General features: G+C 37.2%; 2 protein-coding genes across 5 annotated transcripts in view; one reads left to right on the forward strand and one right to left on the reverse strand.

Annotated features, from left to right (window-relative positions):
* Positions 1–325: 325 nt before the first annotated feature.
* Positions 326–21,696, reverse strand: part of rhobtb1 (Rho related BTB domain containing 1) — a 53,154-nt gene continuing 31,783 nt past the window's right edge. Inside the window, exons 1-10 of one of the 4 annotated variants that reach the window (XM_058793015.1) lie at positions 16,076–16,343; positions 14,036–14,231; positions 13,698–13,801; positions 9,275–9,460; positions 8,153–9,111; positions 7,863–7,981; positions 5,152–5,302; positions 4,467–4,555; positions 3,076–3,181; positions 326–1,657 (exon numbers count right to left, since the gene is read on the reverse strand). In XM_058793015.1, coding sequence (XP_058648998.1) covers positions 1,488–1,657; positions 3,076–3,181; positions 4,467–4,555; positions 5,152–5,302; positions 7,863–7,981; positions 8,153–9,111; positions 9,275–9,460; positions 13,698–13,801; positions 14,036–14,215 — 2,064 coding nt within the window. In that variant the 5' untranslated portion in view covers positions 14,216–14,231; positions 16,076–16,343 and the 3' untranslated portion in view covers positions 326–1,487. Of the gene's footprint in view, positions 1,658–3,075; positions 3,182–4,466; positions 4,556–5,151; positions 5,537–7,862; positions 7,982–8,152; positions 9,112–9,274; positions 9,461–13,697; positions 13,802–14,035; positions 14,232–16,075; positions 16,344–21,696 lie in introns of those variants that run through there. The other 3 variants (XM_058793016.1, XM_058793017.1, XM_058793018.1) reach the window with 3 other exon arrangements.
* Positions 20,757–21,696, forward strand: part of ank3b (ankyrin 3b) — a 198,860-nt gene continuing 197,920 nt past the window's right edge. Inside the window, exon 1 of the mRNA XM_058792986.1 lies at positions 20,757–20,902. The gene's annotated coding sequence lies outside the window, so the exon portion shown is untranslated. The remainder of the gene's footprint in view (positions 20,903–21,696) is intronic.

Here is a 21,696-nt window from a genome sequence, read left to right on the forward strand (position 1 = left end):
ATTAAGATAACACATTGTCATGATTTCATGTACTAAAATTCCACAATTAAACAGGCAATTTATTAAGAAAATATCTGTTTTTTTTTTTTCATTGGGAATGTTGCTTTAATTTATAGTAATTTTGGGTTTTGATGTGTCCTCAATATTCCACTCTGTTATTTATTTATTTTTTGTAAATTCCCTTTAATAAGGTAGGCTATAGTTGACATCATCATGCAGGAAGTGACATCATTTTGGTGAGAAAACAAAAATTCAAACAATAGTACAGCAAAAGGATTCATAAGCAATGACGAACTGTTATTTCTGTTGGGGTTTTTTTGGGGGTAGTTGGTTTGTTACCCTCTTACAGAAATCAGTATATCAAGAAAATAGTCTTCCTACTAAATTTCATGTTTAATGAGATTTTAATTCATGTTTAATTTCACATTTAATTCAGTTCAATTAAAGCTACTTGTTTGTAAAATTTACTAGCAATTTCTAAAAGAAAAGTAAAAGATTCAAAGTAAAAGTTTTTCGGTGTATGTTGGAATTTGTTTTGGGGTTTTAGCAAGCAAATATAAAGAGGACCGCAAAACTTTTGCAAATTTCATGGGGGAATGCAAACGTTTTATGAGCAAACGCGAAGCTTTGAAATATGCATTTTGCTCCTATCTCATATTTTTTTCCACCATGACCTTTTAAAGGTTCCATATCATCCTGTAACCTATTTCCTGATTTTTGATGTTGTGTAAATCACAAAGTTATAATTCATACATTTTAAGTGCCTGAGTTTTACCAGAACATATTTCAGAAAGTCTAGCATATCCTCTTATAGAAATGCAATCATGCATTTTTGAGAAAGCTTAAATGTACTGCATAAGAAGAATGACCCATCTACTGCGTTCCTGTCCCTGATGTTCACATATAGGGCTGAATGCTGTAAGCTCTTACAATCACAATGATCAAACTACATCCATTATATTACAATCAACAGCGAGCCCAAACCTCAAGCGTTCTTAGTGTTTGGTCACAAGTTGTCCAATAAACAGGCTTACAACATTACCCGAAATTTGCCTGAATGCAGAATTGTACAATGCAAATTTTGCAAATCAATGCATGTGCTCAGAATTAGTGGCATAATGAGCATTTTCCACTTAGATGACTTCATTAAACAGTTTAAAATGTGATAATGCAAATATACAGTATATAGCACCTAAGTGAAAAGGAAAGACAAGAAAAAACACTCCCTAATCCTCTTAGTGTTTTAAGATTCTTATGCTTCTAACACAGTCAGATCACAACCAAGTCCAACACAGCAGCTTGATTATTAAAACATATATTACACCTTAACGAACAGGCCTACGTCACCTCCATAGATTCGATGGCCAGCATTGATTGGACATTGTGCTTCAAACAGAATGCTCATTTAGAGTGGCCTGTTTCATCTTAGCAGAATAGAAAAAAAAAGGAAAATAAGAGCTTTAAAAATAAAACAAGAGGGTACGGACTCAAGCAACAGCAGGGGACGTGCTCCAGAAACACCAGCGCCATCGTGAGTGATGTTTATTCAACACCACATCCTCCTTCTCTCTCTCCTTCTTCACCCGCTGATAGTGATCTTCCTCTTTCAGATACCAGACCGGAGGCCAGCGGTGCTTCTCAAAATATTCCTGGTTTTCTGCTCACATTACAACACAAGTCCAGAATGATATCAAGGGTGAGTGGTATGCAATAGAGCCTATGAAGCAATATGTGTCCTCTTAAAGGAATAGTTCACCTAAAATGAAAAATTATGTGACTTCGCGGAGGCATAATTCAAAATCGTTGACTATCCCTTACTTGTGTGATGAGGGTACAGTGAACCAGTGTTGCCAGGGTAGTGGCACAAGTGGGCTATTTTGAAAATACAGTCACGGGAAAAATTACAGAGTCGTGGGTTGCGTTTTTTGGGCTATTTTTATAATGTACCACGGCCGCCCAAAGTGTATATAGACAAATAAAAATTAAAATAGATCCTTTTACTAATGTGTATTATACTTGGAATGTATCCCTGGCAACTTAAGAACGGAGAGGCGGTTGTAGCATCAAACAACGTGAGTTTCAGCAGAGCATACATGTTAAGGCTTTTACACAGCAGAAATAAACATGACAACAGCCACTATAGATTATATAAGATAATAAACACAAGATTACAATAGGATATGGTTTGTATGTGATTTTCTTGAGTTAAATGTGTACATCTGAAATGCTAATTTGTGCAGCGATATAAAAGGCTATAAATAGCATATTTTAACAACAGTAAACGACCAAATTCCACATGTGATCACAAAAGGAAATTATTACAAACACTCGATGGTGGTTTGAAGTGAGTTCTGAGTAAAAGTGCACTATTAATCTCATAAATTGTGTTATGAAGCATGATGCTAATATTAGCTCTAATGCACCTGCAGAACAGGTCCAATTCTTCTTCATAATGCATTTTGTCATAATACTTCACGTAAGGTCGCAAGAAAATGTTTTGTTGTATTTATTTAGAAATACTTTTGATAATAGTTGGGTAAATGTATACTGGGATTGAAGCGATGTGGCTTGGTAAACGTTTTATTGCCAGTATAAAGGCTGATAATGGTTGAATAAACACAAAAGAATAATAAGGATTATGTCTCATACCTGGCGGAAGTGTGAAAGGTTCTGTTTCCTTAAACTAGTTTGTCATGCATTTCTTTATTTCAACACATTTACAGGTAAATCCTAGTATTTTAAATTTGTGATTAATCATGATTAATCACAGCCCATGACTGTGATTAACACGATTATATTATTAATACATTTTATTTTATGTAGTTTTTATTAACTTGTATTTTGTTTTATTTATTTATTTATTAAAATGAATAACTAACAGCATATGGATTTGGTGGATTTAATTTTCAGGTGAACTATCTCTTCAAAAGGACACTCTTAAAGACTCATATGTACTCATATAGCTACTTCTACGTAATGAAGCAAAGTTAAATGTTACTGCAGATGCTTTAAATCATGCAGTTCCTATGGTGATGCTTTGCATCTGTCTCATAATTGTTCAGGAAATGCTCTTACCTGCAGATTTCGACTTGATCTCTTTGCGGTAATTGGCACATATCCTGTTGTAATGGGTGCAGATGTGGTGTAAACACCAGGCAGCGAGTTGATTAGCATTATGGAACTGTCATCAAAACAAGAGAATAAAAAACAAGACGTTAACGTTTGTATGTATTTAGTCTAAATATTGGAATATGATCACTGTAAACAAAGGCTGCCATCTTGTATTCTGAACTGATATATTGTATTACACTATGAATTTTCACAGCTACTGTCAAATCTTTGAAGGTTGTTGTACAGTAGGCTCAAAGAAAAATTAATGGCATCAACATATAGTGACACTCACGGTTGCTTCAAGAAAACCAAAACTGCAATAGGTTTATTGTAAGTAGCTTTGTATGAAGGCATCAGATAAATTGCATATTCTAATTACAGTCATACAGAATGCCAGATATACAGATAGTGGTATTACTGCTGTTTAATATCTGCTGTATTATTCATCTGAAAAGTCATGTAGAGACACTGGATGTTTACAGGAAACATCCTGTGTTTTTGAATGCTGTTAAATTACAGTTTAAATCATTGAGCCTGGTTCTGTTTGTTTACAGTATTCTATTTACAACTAATGTTGCCAGTCATTTCTTTAAGTGTATGTTTAAAAAAAAATCTATATTTACTAGGGCTAGGAAAAATAACACACACACACACACACACACACACACACAGAGACAAATCTTGAGATTATTTATTTAATTAAAATGGAATGATGAACATTTTAAGAAGAATTATCACAATTATTGAAATATCTATTTTTATTTCACGAGGCTACGCTAATGTTTTTAGCATGAACATATTATGCTAGTTACGTGGCCTTCATCCTACAAAACAGCTTTCTCAGGTACCAATCCCAAATAAAAGGCTATAATTACTACTTTTATCATCAGAGTTGAAAAAAAAAAATGTATAGAGTTACTGATATTGGACATTACTCAGCAAAAAGATGCCATTAAACAAATAATATTAAAATAGATTTCCTCTATGCTGATTCAAATTAATTTCATTACTTTGAAAAATATCCTTTTCAAGCATGATCTGGCCAAGAGGGCAGCAATAAATAACATAAATATACAAAATATTACAACATCAAACACAATACACCATAATCATGAATCATAACAACTATTTACCAGGGAAAATTGTAATTTAATTTGTGTATTTAGTAGAGATATTTACGATAACAAGTTTTAACGTTAGGAGCGATTAATCGGCACTCACCACATTAAACCTACGTGATTAAATAGCACTAATGTTTACATTACAATATTAACACTAATATTTACATTTACACATTTAGCTAACACTTCTATCCACAATCAGTTATCCACTTTAATAACGAAAGATAGATTTACCTGAGCAAGCTCTAGATAGGTGAGTACCTCCCCATCGATATCCTGTCCATCTTTAGATGCTTTTACTAACTCGCTCACAGCGTATTGCTCTGAGGAGAGAAAACATCTGTTAAACAGAAGGCACATTTAGATGAGCTGAAAAAATGATGCTAGTAAAAAATTGCTAGTAAATTTCACAAGTAGTTACAAAGAAACAGCAAGAAACACCAAATTAAACATGACATTTTGAAGTAGAAAGACTGAAATAGTATTTTCTAATTTTATTTACATCAAACTTCAAAACAAATTCAAGTTATTTACACTGAGTAAAATTTTGTGATGCTTTCCTTCTCTTGCAGACTGTAAATAAACTGATGCACAAAAAAATAAAATGTTTATTCCTCCGGGGCGGCCCAGGCTACGCAAAACCTGAGGTAAATAGCTGCATCTGGAGTCACAGATAAATTTCAGCCTGTCACCACCACGTCATTAGATGACGTCCGCCGGACAGATTGTAGTGTGTGCCACACAAAGCTCTGCCGAGACGTTCTCTTTTATTTGGCACCTTGACATCGCTCGTTGCTAAGCAACACAGAATGAAAGGGCTAAAAGGCCTGTTTGCTTTAGATCCGAGGTGGCCGAGCAGCTCTGCCCTGTGCTTGAGGAACGTGTGTGTTGTTTTGTGTGTCATTGGCACAGAGCTCACCTGTCAGGGCGATGAGCCGTGGAAGGCACAGTCTGTTGGCCAGGGCGATTAGCTCCATTGGGTCCAGGTCTGCCATGGGCGACAGCTGATTGGTGTAGAGATACTCCAGCACTGCCTGCATACATACCCTGCTGGTGTTGGGGAATGAGACCTGGCAACACACGTGTACACACCTCATTATTCTTCAAACAATCAATTTTGTCAATTTCATCTGATGCCACTAAGTCAGCGTGAAATAGCGTTTACAAGCCATTTACTTCTGAAATGGAAATCGGTGGGATAAAATGTAGAACACGACTTGACTTTGTCCTTCGAGGATTGATTTCATGGGCGCCTCTATATGACAGGTTGTTGGAGAGGTTGAAAAATAAGAGGACTGGGGGATCTATCAACAAGGAAAATCAGTTAAGAAGCAGAGCAAGTTATAAGTTGCACAAAAAAACCTGTTGTAACCTGCAGATGTTAGCCCAAAGATTTGTTTTTACTCAGTATAAACCAATTTGTCAGCTTGATTTAGTCAGACTACTGTACATAACAGTGTGACCTCAGTAAAACCAGTTTTATTACCATTACCGGTCAAACATTTGGTCAAAAGTTGAAAGATTTTTTTATTTTATTATTATTATTAATAATAATAATAATAAAATAATAATTATATATTTTTAAAGCCTCTTAAGTACGGAAGAGGATTAGGCCCAAGCAATAATAAAAAAAATAAAACCATCTCGAGATTAAAGTCGTTTAAACAATAATTGTATTTCAAATAAATGCTGTTCACTGAACTCTCTATTCATAAAAGAATCCTGAAAAAAAAAAATCATGGTTTCCACATAAATATTAAGCAGCAAAGACTGTTTTTTTGCAAAGACTGACAGCACTGATAATAATAAGAACCATTATTAATAGCTGAGCACCAAATCAGCATATTTAATAAAATGATTTTTGAAGGATCACGTGACCCTGAAGACTGGAGTAATGGCTGTTGAAAATTCAGCTTTGCATCACAATAAATCAAATTTAAAAATATATTTAAATAGAAAATAATTTTAAATTATAATGATATTTCACAACATAACTGTTTTTTTTACTGTATTTTTAATCTTGGTTTTTACAAATATTGTATATAATATTGTTGTTGTTATAACATTTTTTAGAGAGAAACATTATTTTTTTAATGAAACATTACACATACAAACCTTTTTTGTAATAACATGCACGGATGATTACATGTTGACTTTCATAGGATTTATAGGTGATTACTAAAGAAGTGTAAAACTCAAATTATTAATCATGATATATTTTAAATCAGCCATTATATATATTGTGTATTTAACAGACTCTGGTCAGCTGACCTCTGGAGATGAGACTATTTGGTCTTTAATCTCTATGAAAACCGATGGCCGGCTCACCAGCAGTCCAGCATTACTAAGCACATTTGGGCAGCACACGCAGATAGATGCTGCTACGTAACTCATTACATAATACTCTTCAAGGGCAAGCACGGTAGATTGCTGTGTTTTGCCAGGGTAGTCTAACCACTCCAAAAGAGTGTGCAAAGAAAAAGAGGCATGCTCTCATGGATTTCAGCAAGCACTGTGGACTTAAGTCTGAAAGTAGGACGCTGTCTAAAATATATCTGTCCCAATTGTTACACTGGCATGAAATGTCAGAGCACTAAGGCAAAAAACAAAAAAAACAAAAATGGCCATCATGCATTGAGTCCCTTGTGCAAAGATTAACCGTAGAGGAAAACAGATCACTGTCTCTGAATGACGTCTGCTTTTCCTCCTTAGGGAGGAAACTCAGTTGGCTTTATTCCACCTGTTAAGGAGGAAATTAATGAACAGTGCCACAGATGAAAGCATCTATTTGGACGGTGGAAACAGGATTAAGTGTGCATGTGGCAGCTGTGGAATGAGCAAAAAGCATAGTGTTTGCTTCAAACAGCAGGAAGTATCCATATTGATTCTGCATCTCAGCTCATCAATTATGCATGTAAATGGCTATAAATGGAAAAGTATGAGGCTAACTGTACTATAAATTTGTTATTTATACATTAATAAAAATGATTACAAAGACAAAAATATTTTTTTAAATATCGTAAAAAATTAATATTTCAAAAATAAATAAACGTGCACTAAAATATAGATTAAAAACTCCATAAATCTCAATATAGGAAAAATTAAACTAAATCCAATGCGGAAACAAAATAAAAATGAAAGCAGTTTCCCAAATTCCTAAATAAAGTCCTGAATGAACAATTACTACAGATAAACGGAAATAAAAAAAATCAATGCTAAACAAAATACAAATGAATGACACAAAAATGACATTTACCTGCATAACCCTGCTATATTGTGAATAAAATGTCTTGTAAGACAAACACCATGCACTCCAAAAAGGTCATGAGAACTGACACATCATTCATGTCTGCAGAAATAGATTTTCAAAACGTCACTTAGAGACACCAGGATGAGACTATTTTAGTTATTCAAGAATTTGATGCATTTTGTTGGCAAGCCAGTGTCTGTAAAATGTGTCAGTGCGCATCTATTTGAGTATGTAAGCGCATGTAAATGTCTGAGCGGTGTGACCTTGTACCATCTGCTTGAGAACTGGCAGACTCATTAATGCTTCGGACGAAATAAAGATGTTCTGTAGACTTGTCAGTGCCCTAACTGGAGATTATTAAACATTGTTTTCATACTCACCTCGTCATTTGCACTCTCCATGAAAGAGCCCCCGAATAAGGCAGCCATCCAGTCACAGCTAGAGATCAGCAGTGGTTTGTGGGCGTTAATGGTGCCATCATCCAACCTGAACACCACATCTGCAAAGAGAGTCCAAAACTGATGAGAAACTGCATTTTACGAAGATATCTTTCAACTAGAATAAGCATATTTCAGGAGGCTATTGCAGCAAATAATTAAAAATAATTTTAAAGAGACTGTGTTTCTTTCTCATTCAAAGGTAAAATAAACACATCTTGGTTCCTGAATACCTGTGAAGTTATTCTTGGCGAGACACTCTTTGATTCGGTTGGCCTTTCTCACATGGAACGCTTTTGTGATCTCTTGATTCATGAAGCCCTCATTGTTCATGATGTTCTCCACCATCATCCTAAGATCAAACACTTCTAGGATCTCTGCGATCTGGGCGATCTTCATCAGGTCCTTCTCCTTCTCATCCAGCTCACCAGTGTAGAGGAAGCGTAGGACAGCACTGAATGGTCCATGGTGGATGGAATGATCCATCTTGACGACAGTCATAAGAGCTGGTGCACCTGTGACCGGATTGATCACGTTCTCCTTGTGGATGCTGTGGAAGGCCTTGCTCCAAGAGGCCAGAGACAGTTTGGTGCGCCGGTGCATCCCACTGAAACTCATCATCTTGAGGGTTCCGTCACTCTTGGATGCCCTGAGCGAGCAAGGTGAAAGATTGGGGAGGACAGTCACGTCCTCTTCCGTGTCCAGGCTTAGTGTGCGCATCAGTTGATCCCGCCCGTGACGCTCAGTTACCACCAAGCACTGGGACTCATCTGAGAAGTCCATCTGAAAGAGGTCGAAGAATTTGGAGGATGAGGTAGACAGGTAGATCCTGTGGGCAAATAAGTGGATGTGTTCCTGAACGATGAACATAACATCAGCACACAGGGGGCTCTCAAGAAGCTGCTTCGGCCCATCCCGGTTTTTGGCTGGGCACTCAGGGATCTTAATAAGTGGTGGAGGGGCTTTGGGTGGCAAAAATGGTGCCTGCAACAGTGGCTTTTGGACCTTCCTCAGGTGGGACTTCCAGAATTGTAGGTGGCGTCTGGAAATGAGGGCTGCTCGGATGGCATTATCAAAGATATCCTTGATGCCAAATTGATCGAAAACGCTTGTCTCATAGTATGGGATGCCAAGCTCTTTGGCGACCTCCCTTCCACTCTCTGGAGGCAAAATATCTCCGGGTTTAATGGGCCTGCGAGAGACAAATAAATACAATCAGATCTTGAGGTAATATGACTGCGCAACTGGCAAGAGCATATGCAAATTCATGAGAAGCGGTTGCATGGGAATTGTAAAGGAATATCCAAGTTCCAGCTTATTGGATTCAGAAGAACAGGGGCTTTAGTTACCAGTACCTTGATAATGGTCGCCTAGCTCGATTGACTGCCTCCAGGTCAGCGTAGCGCAAGTCCAGCTGGCAACCGACCAAGATGACAGGTGTGCGAGGACAGAAGTGCTTGATCTCGAGGTACCACATGGTTTTAACATGGTGTAGGGAGTTGGGGTTGGCAATGGAAAAGCAGAGAACCACGACGTCAGACCTTCGAAAGTAAAAGTTGAGAAGTAAATCGAGTAACTGTCCAATGAAAACTCATCTGTTTAACAACACAGGGCAAGACACCACATAACATGCATGCTAACGGGATTTTAAGCCAAAAGTGTCGAATGTGACAGGTGCCAAGCAGTATCCGTAGCAAACCCACAGTCCTTCAGTGTTTGGTGGACATGCAAAACCTGCGATCTCAATGCCAGCCTGACATTGACCCGTTGACAGCACGCAAAAAGATTGCCTTTAGTTTATACAAGTCTGATGCCAGAGACCACAAACTCCTTCGGCAATGCTTTTTTGTTTGGCTGCCTCTGTGAGGACTAGAACAAACATGATCAACAAAACAGACAAAACAAAAGCACAAAAAGGATGACATGCAGACATTCTGGCACACTGCTGGCATACCTTCCTGTAGCAAAATTAGTACAAAGTCTATCCTGGGGAGGGGGGCAACACCTGTCACCACACGAGTAAGTGAATAATGTACGATCACCCGTTTGCCATCGTCCACAAAAGGAATCGTGCATTTCTTGCTGACTGGGCAAGCAAAGGTCTCAGCTACCACACCACACAGTTGGCAATGCAGAGAATTGCTAGCAGGCTTGAGGACTTACAGTGTCCCTCTTATGTTTCACGGGCTTGCATAAAGATCATAGGAACCCTAAAAACAAAAAGAGGCATAGAACAATGCTACATAATAATTGCCTTTGTAGTCAACAACAGTTCAGGGAAATCTATCTGAAGGAGAACAACATTGCAGCCAGAGTCTGTAATGACAATATAAGTCCAAAGGGACAGTAAACCAGAGTTTGATATCAAACAGCTTTTAAAGTAAAGATATGCTTTGATATGGCACTGCATGGTCCCAATAATTGCTAGGCTAAAGCCTATCCTGTCCTCAGTAATGGTATGCTGAAAACTAAACATCTCCGGTCAAAATAGGGTTCTTGGCAGATCACCCTAGAGCTCTAGAGAAAAGCCTGTTTGATGTTAAGCCAGAATCAATGCACTTCTGGTAAAACATGTAGCATTTATTTGGGCTTCAGAATCTCTTGGAGAGCCAGCGTGGTTGCAATTGCCGTCTCAATAACTCAACAATACCTCCCCCAAACTGAATAAATGAGAGCAAATCAGCATCTAAACAGCAATCATCTTTATTAACCTTACATCAATCCAGGGAGTAGAACACTCAACATGTCATTAATTCGCAATTAAAGAAAACACACTATCAGAAGGAGTCATTTGTCAAATTGCTACCATCCAAAAAAGTCTTTGTCTCCATTACGTAAACTCACATAGACTGATCGCAGTGAAGGTTGTATTTTCTCAACGTCAAGAATGTCAGCTAATCACCCAGATTTATGACTTCTGTTTTGCGGAGCTGTTTCTTCTCGTTCATCACTAAATGAACCAGTCACTCTCAGCAAGGGCTGGGAGATATGAGAGTACGTTTAAGTAATAGAGATGTTGCTATTGTGTTTCTATTAGTGGACAGGACTGCTTCAACTGTAAAAACATGCGCACTACTGTCCCAAACAAGCCAAGATGAGGAATAGCTTCTTAATCAGGGGTGTTTGTTAGGACACTTCAAGCAGAGTTGTTGTATATTTGGTTTGGCTATTTGACTCTAAACTCTGGATGAGACACTCTAAGCCTATGCTCATAAAGCAGAACACACAGCTTACTCTTCTATTTGGTAAGTACAGGTTCAGAGAGGCGCAGTACCTTGGAATCTCATTCCTGTAAAATTATGGATTACTTCTAAAGGCAATAGAGTACACCAGTCACACATCGAAGCCCTGAGTAAGATGCCTAGCGAACATTTAGAGGTCATTCTTTGAGTCCGAGCCAAGCTTTATGACTCCAGACCTCAGTGCACTGGTTTTATTTTTAGGATGCAATAAAGCAGGGAGGACTAAAAATATAATTCTATTGAACAAGGCTGACCCAAAGTCAAGGAGCAAGGCATGCTTTGCCGACAGGTCAGGTTTATCTGATTGAAATAGTCTAGTGCATCTGGATTGGGACTGGTCTAGCGCTAAACCACTAAATATTCTTTCACGTAGGGTAAATATGCAGACAACCCCTCTTTAGGTTTCTAAAATCTCCTTCCAGACTGTCAGAGGGAAGAATTGGGTCATTCTTATGCTGTTAAACACCATCTGTTAAAGAACTTCAAAAGGACACTGCAGGAATATCATTTCTTCAAACAGGGATTCTTGGAGCGTGTCACATTCCCCTCCCTAGCTAGTGTGAATCGTGAACATGAATTTGGTTGCTAACAATCCATTAAGCATTGGAACACTGATGACTAAATTACCTTTGACATGACAAAAAAACATTGCTGTATAACAAGCCATGAGCAATATTCTTCTGATATTAATTCTGGCCACATTAAGTAAATATTATCATCAGCTGATGCTCTTTTTTTATGGTGCGTTCTGGGAATTTTTAGGGAGTAAACGTTTCAGTGCATTTTAATGAATTTAACTCACTAGACAGTGCACTACTAGTGAAGTAGGGAGTAGATTGAAACAGCCTAGATTTTTAACATTATAAATCAAGATGCTTCTACCATCTATTTCTAAAAATTATGAAAAAAATCTTAAAATAAAAAAGTGAATTGGGTTTGGCATATTATGCATGACTAATAACACCAAGCAAACTCTTTCGGTAAAACTGGCCAGTAATTGACCTTGAATGAAGTAGCAACAATACAAACATGAATGCTGCATGCTATGCATTCTAAATTTCTTGTAAATACATCTGTGAACATAACATAATTGAGGTTAATTATGTTACCGCCAGTACAAACTGGCCAACATGTTTTGTTTATCCTGCACTGAAAATGTCAGAAAAGAAAACATAAAGGCAGTGAGAATGTGATGAACGCAAAGAAAGACCTCATTAACCAAGTGCTTGACACAAAATGGCCATGAGTTAACATAACAGTGTTCAGCTGTCATGTTCGGCCTGCATTCAGTTGCAAATAGCTCAGTCTCTGATGTCAGAGCAAATGATGAAAGCATCTGATGGCAGGATGCTTCCTGTCTTTCTGTTCAGTAAAGTGGTGGCATTTGTGAACTGAAGAACCAATTAAGATTTTCTCTGGTAATTTGTTAAGATATTTTCCAGATAGCACTGTGAAATTTTCTCATGCATACCCTTATATTTATGTTATTTTCAACATCGTAGTTTAATCTGAATCACACTGATTGCCATAATAAATAAATGAATATAACGCACCCCTAATGCAATTAATTTCATTCGAAAAGGAATTAAAGGCATAGCTCACCCAAAAATTATTTTTTGAGGAACACAAAAGAAGACGTTTAGAATAATGTTCACACTCCTCTTTTCTATACAATGAAAGTGAATGGTGACCAACAAAAGTATCATAAAAATCAATACGACTTATGTGCTGTAAGACTTTGCAAATGCACATATTAAAATTAGTAAGTCGTGATTGGTCATGAACACAAAGTACACAGACCCTTCTTGTGTGTCACAACTAGTGAAAGCAGAAAAATTTGAAAACGCTACATTTTTCATTAATCAATTAAGAAAAGGATTTGACTTGAAAATGTATAAACAGCTTGAATTTTCAATACATTATTATTGAATATTCGGTGACAGTTATTCTGTTGCACAGAACTGAAAAAGAACTGATGTTGGTATACGAATTGATCATCACCTATCAGTGAAAAGGGACATTTTATGCTGGCCCACATTTGGAAAATGATCTGAAAGTTATTTATCCATTTTCTACCCTTGAATGGAAAAATGAAAATCAATCAATCTTCTTTTATATCAAAAAGGACATTTTCACAATTTTATGCTTTCAATTTTAAATAAAAAACGAATAAACCCAATGTACATGGACTATACAAAGACATACATGGTCCAAGAAACATTAAGTTTAAAAACAATATATTTGATATTGATTTTCTGAGTGATTTAATTGTATTGTATGACTTTTTGAGACTTAGACTGCATTTTGCCTTTTTAGCTTAGTCACCTTTGGTCATCATTTACTTCCATTATATGGAAAAGAGCAGCTTGAACATTTTGCTTTACACTTTTCTTTTCGAGTTCCCAGGAAGAAAGTCCTATGGGTTTCGAATGACGAGGGTGGATTAATAACCAAATTTTTATTTTTGGGGGAACTATTGTTTAATCTTGCACCACTATTACACAGAAATTGCAAATCAAACAGAATCTGTTCATACCTCCCGTAGGCGAAGCGTCTGTCTTTGTGATGGTCTCCAAAGGTGTCCCATAGCCGGAGGGATACGCTTACGTCATCCACAACGTCTCTGGAACGTTCTAAGACCTGTGAGGAGTCGTAGCATTAATTCGGCTTTTAAAGCAGCACCTCTGCCCCAGAGCAAAGAAGACCACAAGCTTATTTGATCTTTTTCTGTAATCTGTTTCCCTTCCGTCGGCTGAAATTTAAATGAATCCTGACGGAAACAAATCTGGGTATCATGCGCTCATTATCTCTAGCCTTGGGCCTGACGTAATGCCATGATAATGGCAAGGTAAATTTAATTGAGGGAAGATTTACCTCTTGACAGACTCTGTACTGGTCGATGGCCCAGACGGTGGGTACATGGGTGGCCAACAGCTGGTACTGGGTCAGGGTAGTGTTGCAGGCCCGGGCACAAATAAGGCGAGTCTTCCCCACGGCATTGTCTCCAACAACAACACACTTGATGGTCTCTACATTGGGTCTTTCGTAGTCCATATTTAACTTGAGTACCCTACGACAAAAGGAATTATTTTACGAGAATTCATAAAGGCGCACATACATACTGACCAAAGGAGGGATTTCATTTCAGATCTATTAAATCAGAAGCTACACAGAGCATTGACCTTGCTGTGGGTCAATGAAGCCTCAATATAATACAGGACTTCTTGTTTTCACATTCCTAAAATAGTTGCCCTATATTATAGCCACATCTTGTTCCTGCTGAGCTGGACAAAACCCAACCCATATGACTTTCTTGTCAGATGCAGTGTGTATGACTGCAAAAAAAAAAAAAAAAAGATTTTTAATTTTTTTTTTTTTAATTTATTAATTTATGTAAAGAAAATAAAAATGTTTTTAAAAAAAGTGTATTTCAAAATGGTTGTGTGTGTAATAGCTCTGGCTGTTAACTTGGCATCTAATATAATCATAGAATAATAACACAACAGTAAAGTTCATCCATGTAATTTTATTACTTAATATTAAAATCATACAATTATTTTTCACGTCTTAACTCCAAGGGAACATTTTATTACATAATACAATATTAAATTACAGATATGGCCTTTAATCACTCCAATTAGTGAAACAACTGGAGAGACACAAATAAAGGGAATTATGCAAAATGCAGCATCATCTCTAGTTTTCACCTTCACAACTTCAATTCATCTTCAGCTGGATCTTTTTTTAAACGTGAGGTTAAAAAAAATTCTCTGAAAAACATCTTAATACACACTAAGACCTACGTTTCTAAACCTAAAAATTCAGTTTCAACATTATGTTAATCAGCATGTCAGCTATATGTAAACTTATGGTTTAAACACTGGAATAAGGCATCCATTCATGCACCTCTATTCATAACATCTCTAGACTCTAGGCACTCTATAACCAACACAGTCTTATCCACTCATCTTTTATGTTGAAATCTCTTTATATACAGTGTAATGACAGACTAATTGGCATTTTTTAGGGTCTGTTCCAATGTAATTTAAAGTCTAGGACATTGTAATCAAATTATGAATTTTAGCTGGAATCAGTTCAAATACTGAGCAACACATGCACACACACAAAACTCACTAAATTGAAAACTTAATTGCTGTCTTAAATGATTTAAACCAAAGTGGTGCCAAGGTTGAGTGCACTTTTTCCCCAGCCACTTCCAATTGCAGATGAATCCAAGTTAAAACAAAGTGGAAACGCATAAAATCAAGTAGAAACGGACAAGGTAAATGTAGCATACTTTAAGAAACAAAGATAGGCTATGTCATAACATAATGATTTTTATTTAGAGCACATAAACTGGAGTGTCTGTTGCACTGAAGTTTGAACTTGGAGCACAGTCATACTAAATTAGAGATATGACGGTGCATAAGTCATATAAATAGGAATGTAAATTTACACATTTATGCATGCATGCATGCAAGACATTATTTCTAGCTCATCTGACACAAGGTTGATTCTTTATTATTATTATTACTATTATTAATATAAATAAAACCAGGTAATTTAGATGCTACCACAAGAAGCAGAATTATAGATCAAATATTTTCAGCGCTGAAAATGCAAACAGGAAGGTAGCCTATATGAACTTACAAAGCAATATTTTTTTTTATCTATTTATTTTTATCACAGATGTAATGCATAGAGAATAATGACATTACTCCACGAATTGTAATTTTGATAAATAATTTCATAATAAACAAAAATTTAGACATACATATATATATATAAAAAACGACACATCGTTGTCTCTTTGTAAGAAGTTGATCAACTGTCCTACTAGGGTGCATGATGAATTACATAAAGGCACCACCCTGCAAACAAAAACCATGACACAGTGGACACAAGCATACGTACCGTGTCTTTGTGAGGCGTGTGTTTATTGTTGTCAGAAGTCAATTCAGTATACAGTGACTGCAGCTTGCTGATGTTATGAAAGAACAAACGCTCGTCGCTAGCTGGGCAAATGCTGCAAAACCATCTCCTAACCGCCACTACGTCCCCGTCTGTGAGCAAAAAAAGTTAATTCCTATATATCTGCAAGCGTACAGACTGATAAATATGCGGGGATAGTGTGTCCTTCCCGATCGCGAGGCTCTTTGAGAGAATCATCATCTGTCGCGAGTCAGATGCGGCTTCCATTGTGACGTCATAGAGCCGGTGCTATTAATAGCGCGCGCGTACGATTTCATTCAGGAAAACAAGGTGCCTCATATGTGCTGTGAGCCAAAGAAGAGCATCAGCCAGCGTCTTGGACGCTTAATTTCAGTGAAACCCAAAGCAAAACGCGTTCATTTAAAACAAGAAGGTGTCTTAAAATGCAATTACTCCTTTGACTTGACATGTGACTGCATAAGTGTCAGTCACTGTCAAGGCTGGCAGCCATTTAAGATCTGGCTAATCTAATTCTGTATAACAAGACACTGATGCTGTAAATTTGGAAATGTATATCAACTCATGTTACAAGCACAGTCAGATGTGCACACTTCATTTCCTTACAACCTGATTAGATGCTAAGTGACTGACATCTCTGTGGTCTACTACATCATTTTAATCCAAATAAGTAGATTACCATCGACTCATTTCCGATATTATCTTCTGCATATATTGGATGAGCAAAAACCTGAATGGCCGATTAGTTCTGTTTCATAACAGCATAGTCCCAGTGTACATCAAAATAGCGCGGACCTGTGAATCCAGTAGAAGAACAGACTGTCCTAATTCTAGCAATTTCCTAGTCCTTTTTACTTGCTCGGAGAAACACAGCTCAAATTATGAATGAAACCAGGGCGGCGGAGCCAGACGCACATCAAGAGATACTTCAGGGCCCCGTCTCACGCCTAAGCCCAGAGGATGTTTTTGAATCATGCATGAAGTGTGTGATGTAGATATATTTATAACTGCTAGGAGCCTGATCCCTAGGTTTGCTGGAGGCAGTAAATGAATGAAGGCAAAGTTGAGTGGGACACATCCTGTAAACAGGATTATTCGGCTTCAGTCCTGGGATGCCTTAGCATGCCTGCTTGTCAAGTAGGTGATATCATGTGGAGCGTAACATATAAATTATTTTTTTCCAATTTGTAATCTGTAATCCTTTGAATTCATTCAAACAGTTCATGTAAAATTCCTGCTATGACCCAGCTGTCAGACTCATATTTTCATATTTTTCTGTGCATAACCAATGATAGCTCACAATTGGTTTAAACTTTTTAAATGAAGGTTCTAAAAATGCACATTATTTCCACTTCATATCAAGCATCATAAATAAATCAGTAATTTGCCATATTTTGATTGCGAATGCCAATATTATGATAATTTACCTTGTGCTTCATAAGACAAAAATTCATTTTACATTTAAATTTGGTGCTACGTGACAAAGTGGAGCCTTTTTCCATATCCTGATCCTGTGGTTAATCAAGATAACCAGGACTAGTGATGTGGGAATCCTTTTAATCTACTAAAGCCGTTGATGTGCAGACAGAGTTGGCAGGTGAGTGTGCTAATCAGTCTTTAGCCAGTGGCACAGTTATGTCTGTGTTTATGGCTTCAGGAAGAAGGATCATTTTGAAAATAATTGCTCTGTGTGTGTGTCATTTATACTCATGTCAGTTCTGAGAGGTGGTCATGAATACATACAGTGGGTTCCAAAATTCTGGGCTTCTTTTTTGCATTCTTTTTGATTTTAATCCATTGTTTTAACTGTAATTTATACAATCATCATAACAGTTTGAGTGCAGATTGAAACTGAACTGCAGATGTGAATGAATTTAAGATGTATAATATATATAATTAAGCTATTATTATTATTATTAATATCTCATAATGTTTTATATATTTTTATTATACTTATACACTGTAAAAAAAAATAAAAAGTTGAGAAAACTAAAAAGTTTAAGGCAACCAGCTTCAGCAGATTTTTGAGTTTTCTCAACTTGTTTTCGGTTTACACAAAAAGTTGAGAAAACTCAAAACTCGCGGATGGTGGTTGCCTCAGCGAAGTGCATTCAAATCGTTTAACGCACAGCTAGCCGTTGATTATCCCGTTTATGCCATGGTCATTTGCCAGCATTCACATATTAATGATGTTAATAATATTCGCGCTGCAATATTTGACCGGAACGATAAAAATGACAGTTAATTTCGTCTGTATTACTATTGAACTGTAACTATATGTTACTTGTTACCAATGTTTATAGGAAGCGCATTAATATAGAACACGATTAAACTGACCTGGAACTACCTGTGCAGTTCAACGAATTTAATCAACACCTGCCAGCCAATCAGAATCCAGTATTCAGACAGACCGTGGCATAATTATCTTTGATTTGTAAAATGTCCAGCGACTGAAAATGGTTTTCATAAGAACCTACAACTTCAGTTTGACTGCACCGAGCCATTCTCTGCAGACTTATTTAAATATTGCGTGGGAAAGACAGATCCCATCTGTTATCCAGATAAAGATTTCAGATGATGTTGCCAAGTGTAAACGCGCCGTGTTCTGATTGACTAGTGATGATCCGATCTGCTTGATCGGATCGCATTGCCAAGTGTAAACGCAGCCAAAGAAACGCAACTAACACAGGTAGGTCATGTGACAGTATAACAACATATGCACTACCGGCACATCCGGGAACTTAACTGTCAATTTCGTTACCGCCCCTTTTTGGGGGAAAACAAACTAGACTTCCCATAGGCTTCAATACAAAATAGCGGCAAAAAACGTCTGTACACAGCCGACAGACGTGAATAACTTAAGTAATCACTAGGATTAATCATGTCAAGTAATTATATGTCCACCCTGCCTGCCATAGAGCGTGAAAGATACATCCACAAACTTAATTTGGTCAATTTAAACTCATTTAAATTGTTAAATTTAAATTTAAACTCATGGCAGGTAGCCTGGGCTAAATTTGGGTTTTTACAAAAATTATTGGTGCACCCGACCACACAACAACTCTTTGGCATGTTGTAAGTTAGTCCACTTCCTCGATCCGATGCTGTATACGCACTACCGGCACATCCGGGAACTTAACTGTCAATTTCGTTACCGCCCCTTTTTGGGGGAAAACAAACTAGACTTCCCATAGGCTTCAATACAAAATAGCGGCAAAAAGCAAAGTCCATACACAGCCGACAGACGTGAATAACTTAAGTAATCACTAGGATTAATCATGTCAAGTAATTATATGTCCACCCTGCCTGCCATAGAGCGTGAAAGATACATCCATAAACTTAATTTGGTCAATTTAAAAACTCATTATCCCAGCGTCAAATTGGTGTAACAACCCCACCCAGTGGCCAGAGGTGTCTTGCCGGACATTTACTCGTACCTAATCTAATCACCAGGTAAACCAGTGAATGATTTTACTTCCTTTGAAAGTAAACATCTTTAAATGTATATATTATGTCCTTATATTTAGAGTACTGAGTGCACTTTTCTGTCCAGCCATACAACTAGCCTGGCTTCGCTTTCGAATAGCATCATCCGTAATACATAATATTTCCATAACAGCAAGATATGGATGATGGTGGCAGGTAGCCTGGGCTAAATTTGGGTTTTTACAAACATTATTGGTGCACCCAACCACACAACAACTCTTTGGCATGTTGTAAGGTTAGTCCACTTCCTCGATCCGATGCTGTATGGCGGTTTGTTTTCCCCTAGAAGTGGGCGTGAACCTGTTCAGAGACATTCTATGACGTTGCGCCGGTTGTGAGTATAGACGGTTTCAACGGCAACAACATAAACAAACGTTACTGCGCATGCGCGCTTTTGTGGCCCTTACTTAGCTTCTGGTAGACGTCCAAATACAATCAGTAACAACAGTCCCTCTAGAGTAGATTATGTTTTGATAACAAGCAAAATATGTTTGCTGCGTAAATCAGACAGACTGAGATGCAGCGATTAACTACTTGGACGGACTTATTAAAAATGCAAATTCATTCTCTGCCAGCAGGAGGCGCTTTAAAGCGGGAGAACTAGAGGTTTCCCCGGAAACGGCTGTTGGGCTGTACATTACACAAAGCAGCGCTGAGCTCACAAACGCTGCTTTATCAGGCATATAACTTGCTAGATGAAATGAAAATGACATCGAACATCGACAGTTGTCCTTCAGAAATATAGTGATATAAAAACACCCGCGCCTCGTTTTGATTTTTAAACGTGCATTACGTCATGTTTATTCAACGAAGCCATTTGGAAAATCGGTCCGTTTTGATATCGTGGCGGGTCGCCACAAATAAATAAATGTATGTGAAACACATCCCACAGCACAACAACCTGAGCCCAACTTAATTACTTATCACTTTAACTTTAACTGTGTTTGTAGCCGGAGCCCTTAACAAGACTGATAAACAAACACAGACCGGAAGTTAACATAGGTCCAGGCGCGTGCGTCCGATGAAACCGTCTATAGCGGATGTAGTACGTACGAATTTCATTCATACTGCTACCCATATTCGTTCTATTTTTTTTTTTTTTTAACATATGCAATTTTAAATTAAATTCGAATGTACCTACTCAGACAGTACGCGATTTTGCACGAGTGGGGGAGTAGATCATAGATTTACATATCTATGGAGTATAGTGTGGGTTGTCATAGTGATGCGCTGTGTTTACTTCAGACACTGATGAGCTGCGACTGAGGAAAGCAACACAATTTGCTTATCCTCTTGATAACTCAGGTATGTGTTAACAAAAGTGAAAGATATAAGTCAATTTCCATGTCAAAACATTTAAGCTCACATTTGTTATGTCTTTGTAGTCAAACAACTTGTTGGGATGAGAAAAATAATCGAGATGAGTTTTTCACGGTTAACGTTAACGTTAGTTGGTAGAGCGACGGTTGGTCTGTTTTATGATTTCGGCCACCGATCTAACTGTAAATGGTAAAAGTACCTCAGAATGTGATTATTCTTGAAAATATGCATATATTTAAGGACTATATATCTGTTTAACAAGAGTATAATAACTTGTGTAATGCGTGACCGTTACAATTTGAATGATGCTAGTGTATTGCTGTGTGATGATGACCTATGAGTTACAGAGTATCATTAATTCAAATGGTTATATAACTGTTCACACAGAAGACATAAGGGCGTATTAAATGGATTTGAATGTGTACTTTTCAATATACTGATGAAATGTGTTTTGTATTATTCATATTATTCTGTATTATTCATATTCTCATTTACATCCATTTATAGACATTTTCATTTTTAATATATTTAATTTATTTTATTCCCCTTACATTTTTAGTTTGCTGCTGCTGTCCAAAATGTCATTATATTTATATTTCTGTTCCTGGTTTATAATCGATGCCCTCAGACTGTTATCCACATCATGATTATTCAGTTTTATTTGTTAAACATTCAACCAACTGGACAGAATTCAACCAAATGATCAATTCAGAGCTAGGAGCATCAGTCTTAGAAGTAACAAACTGATACGCTCTTCTGTTCACACCATAGACTGCTCT

The sequence above is a fragment of the Onychostoma macrolepis genome, chromosome 12 (genome assembly GCF_012432095.1).
Source record: "Onychostoma macrolepis isolate SWU-2019 chromosome 12, ASM1243209v1, whole genome shotgun sequence".
Lineage (NCBI taxonomy): Eukaryota > Metazoa > Chordata > Actinopteri > Cypriniformes > Cyprinidae > Onychostoma > Onychostoma macrolepis.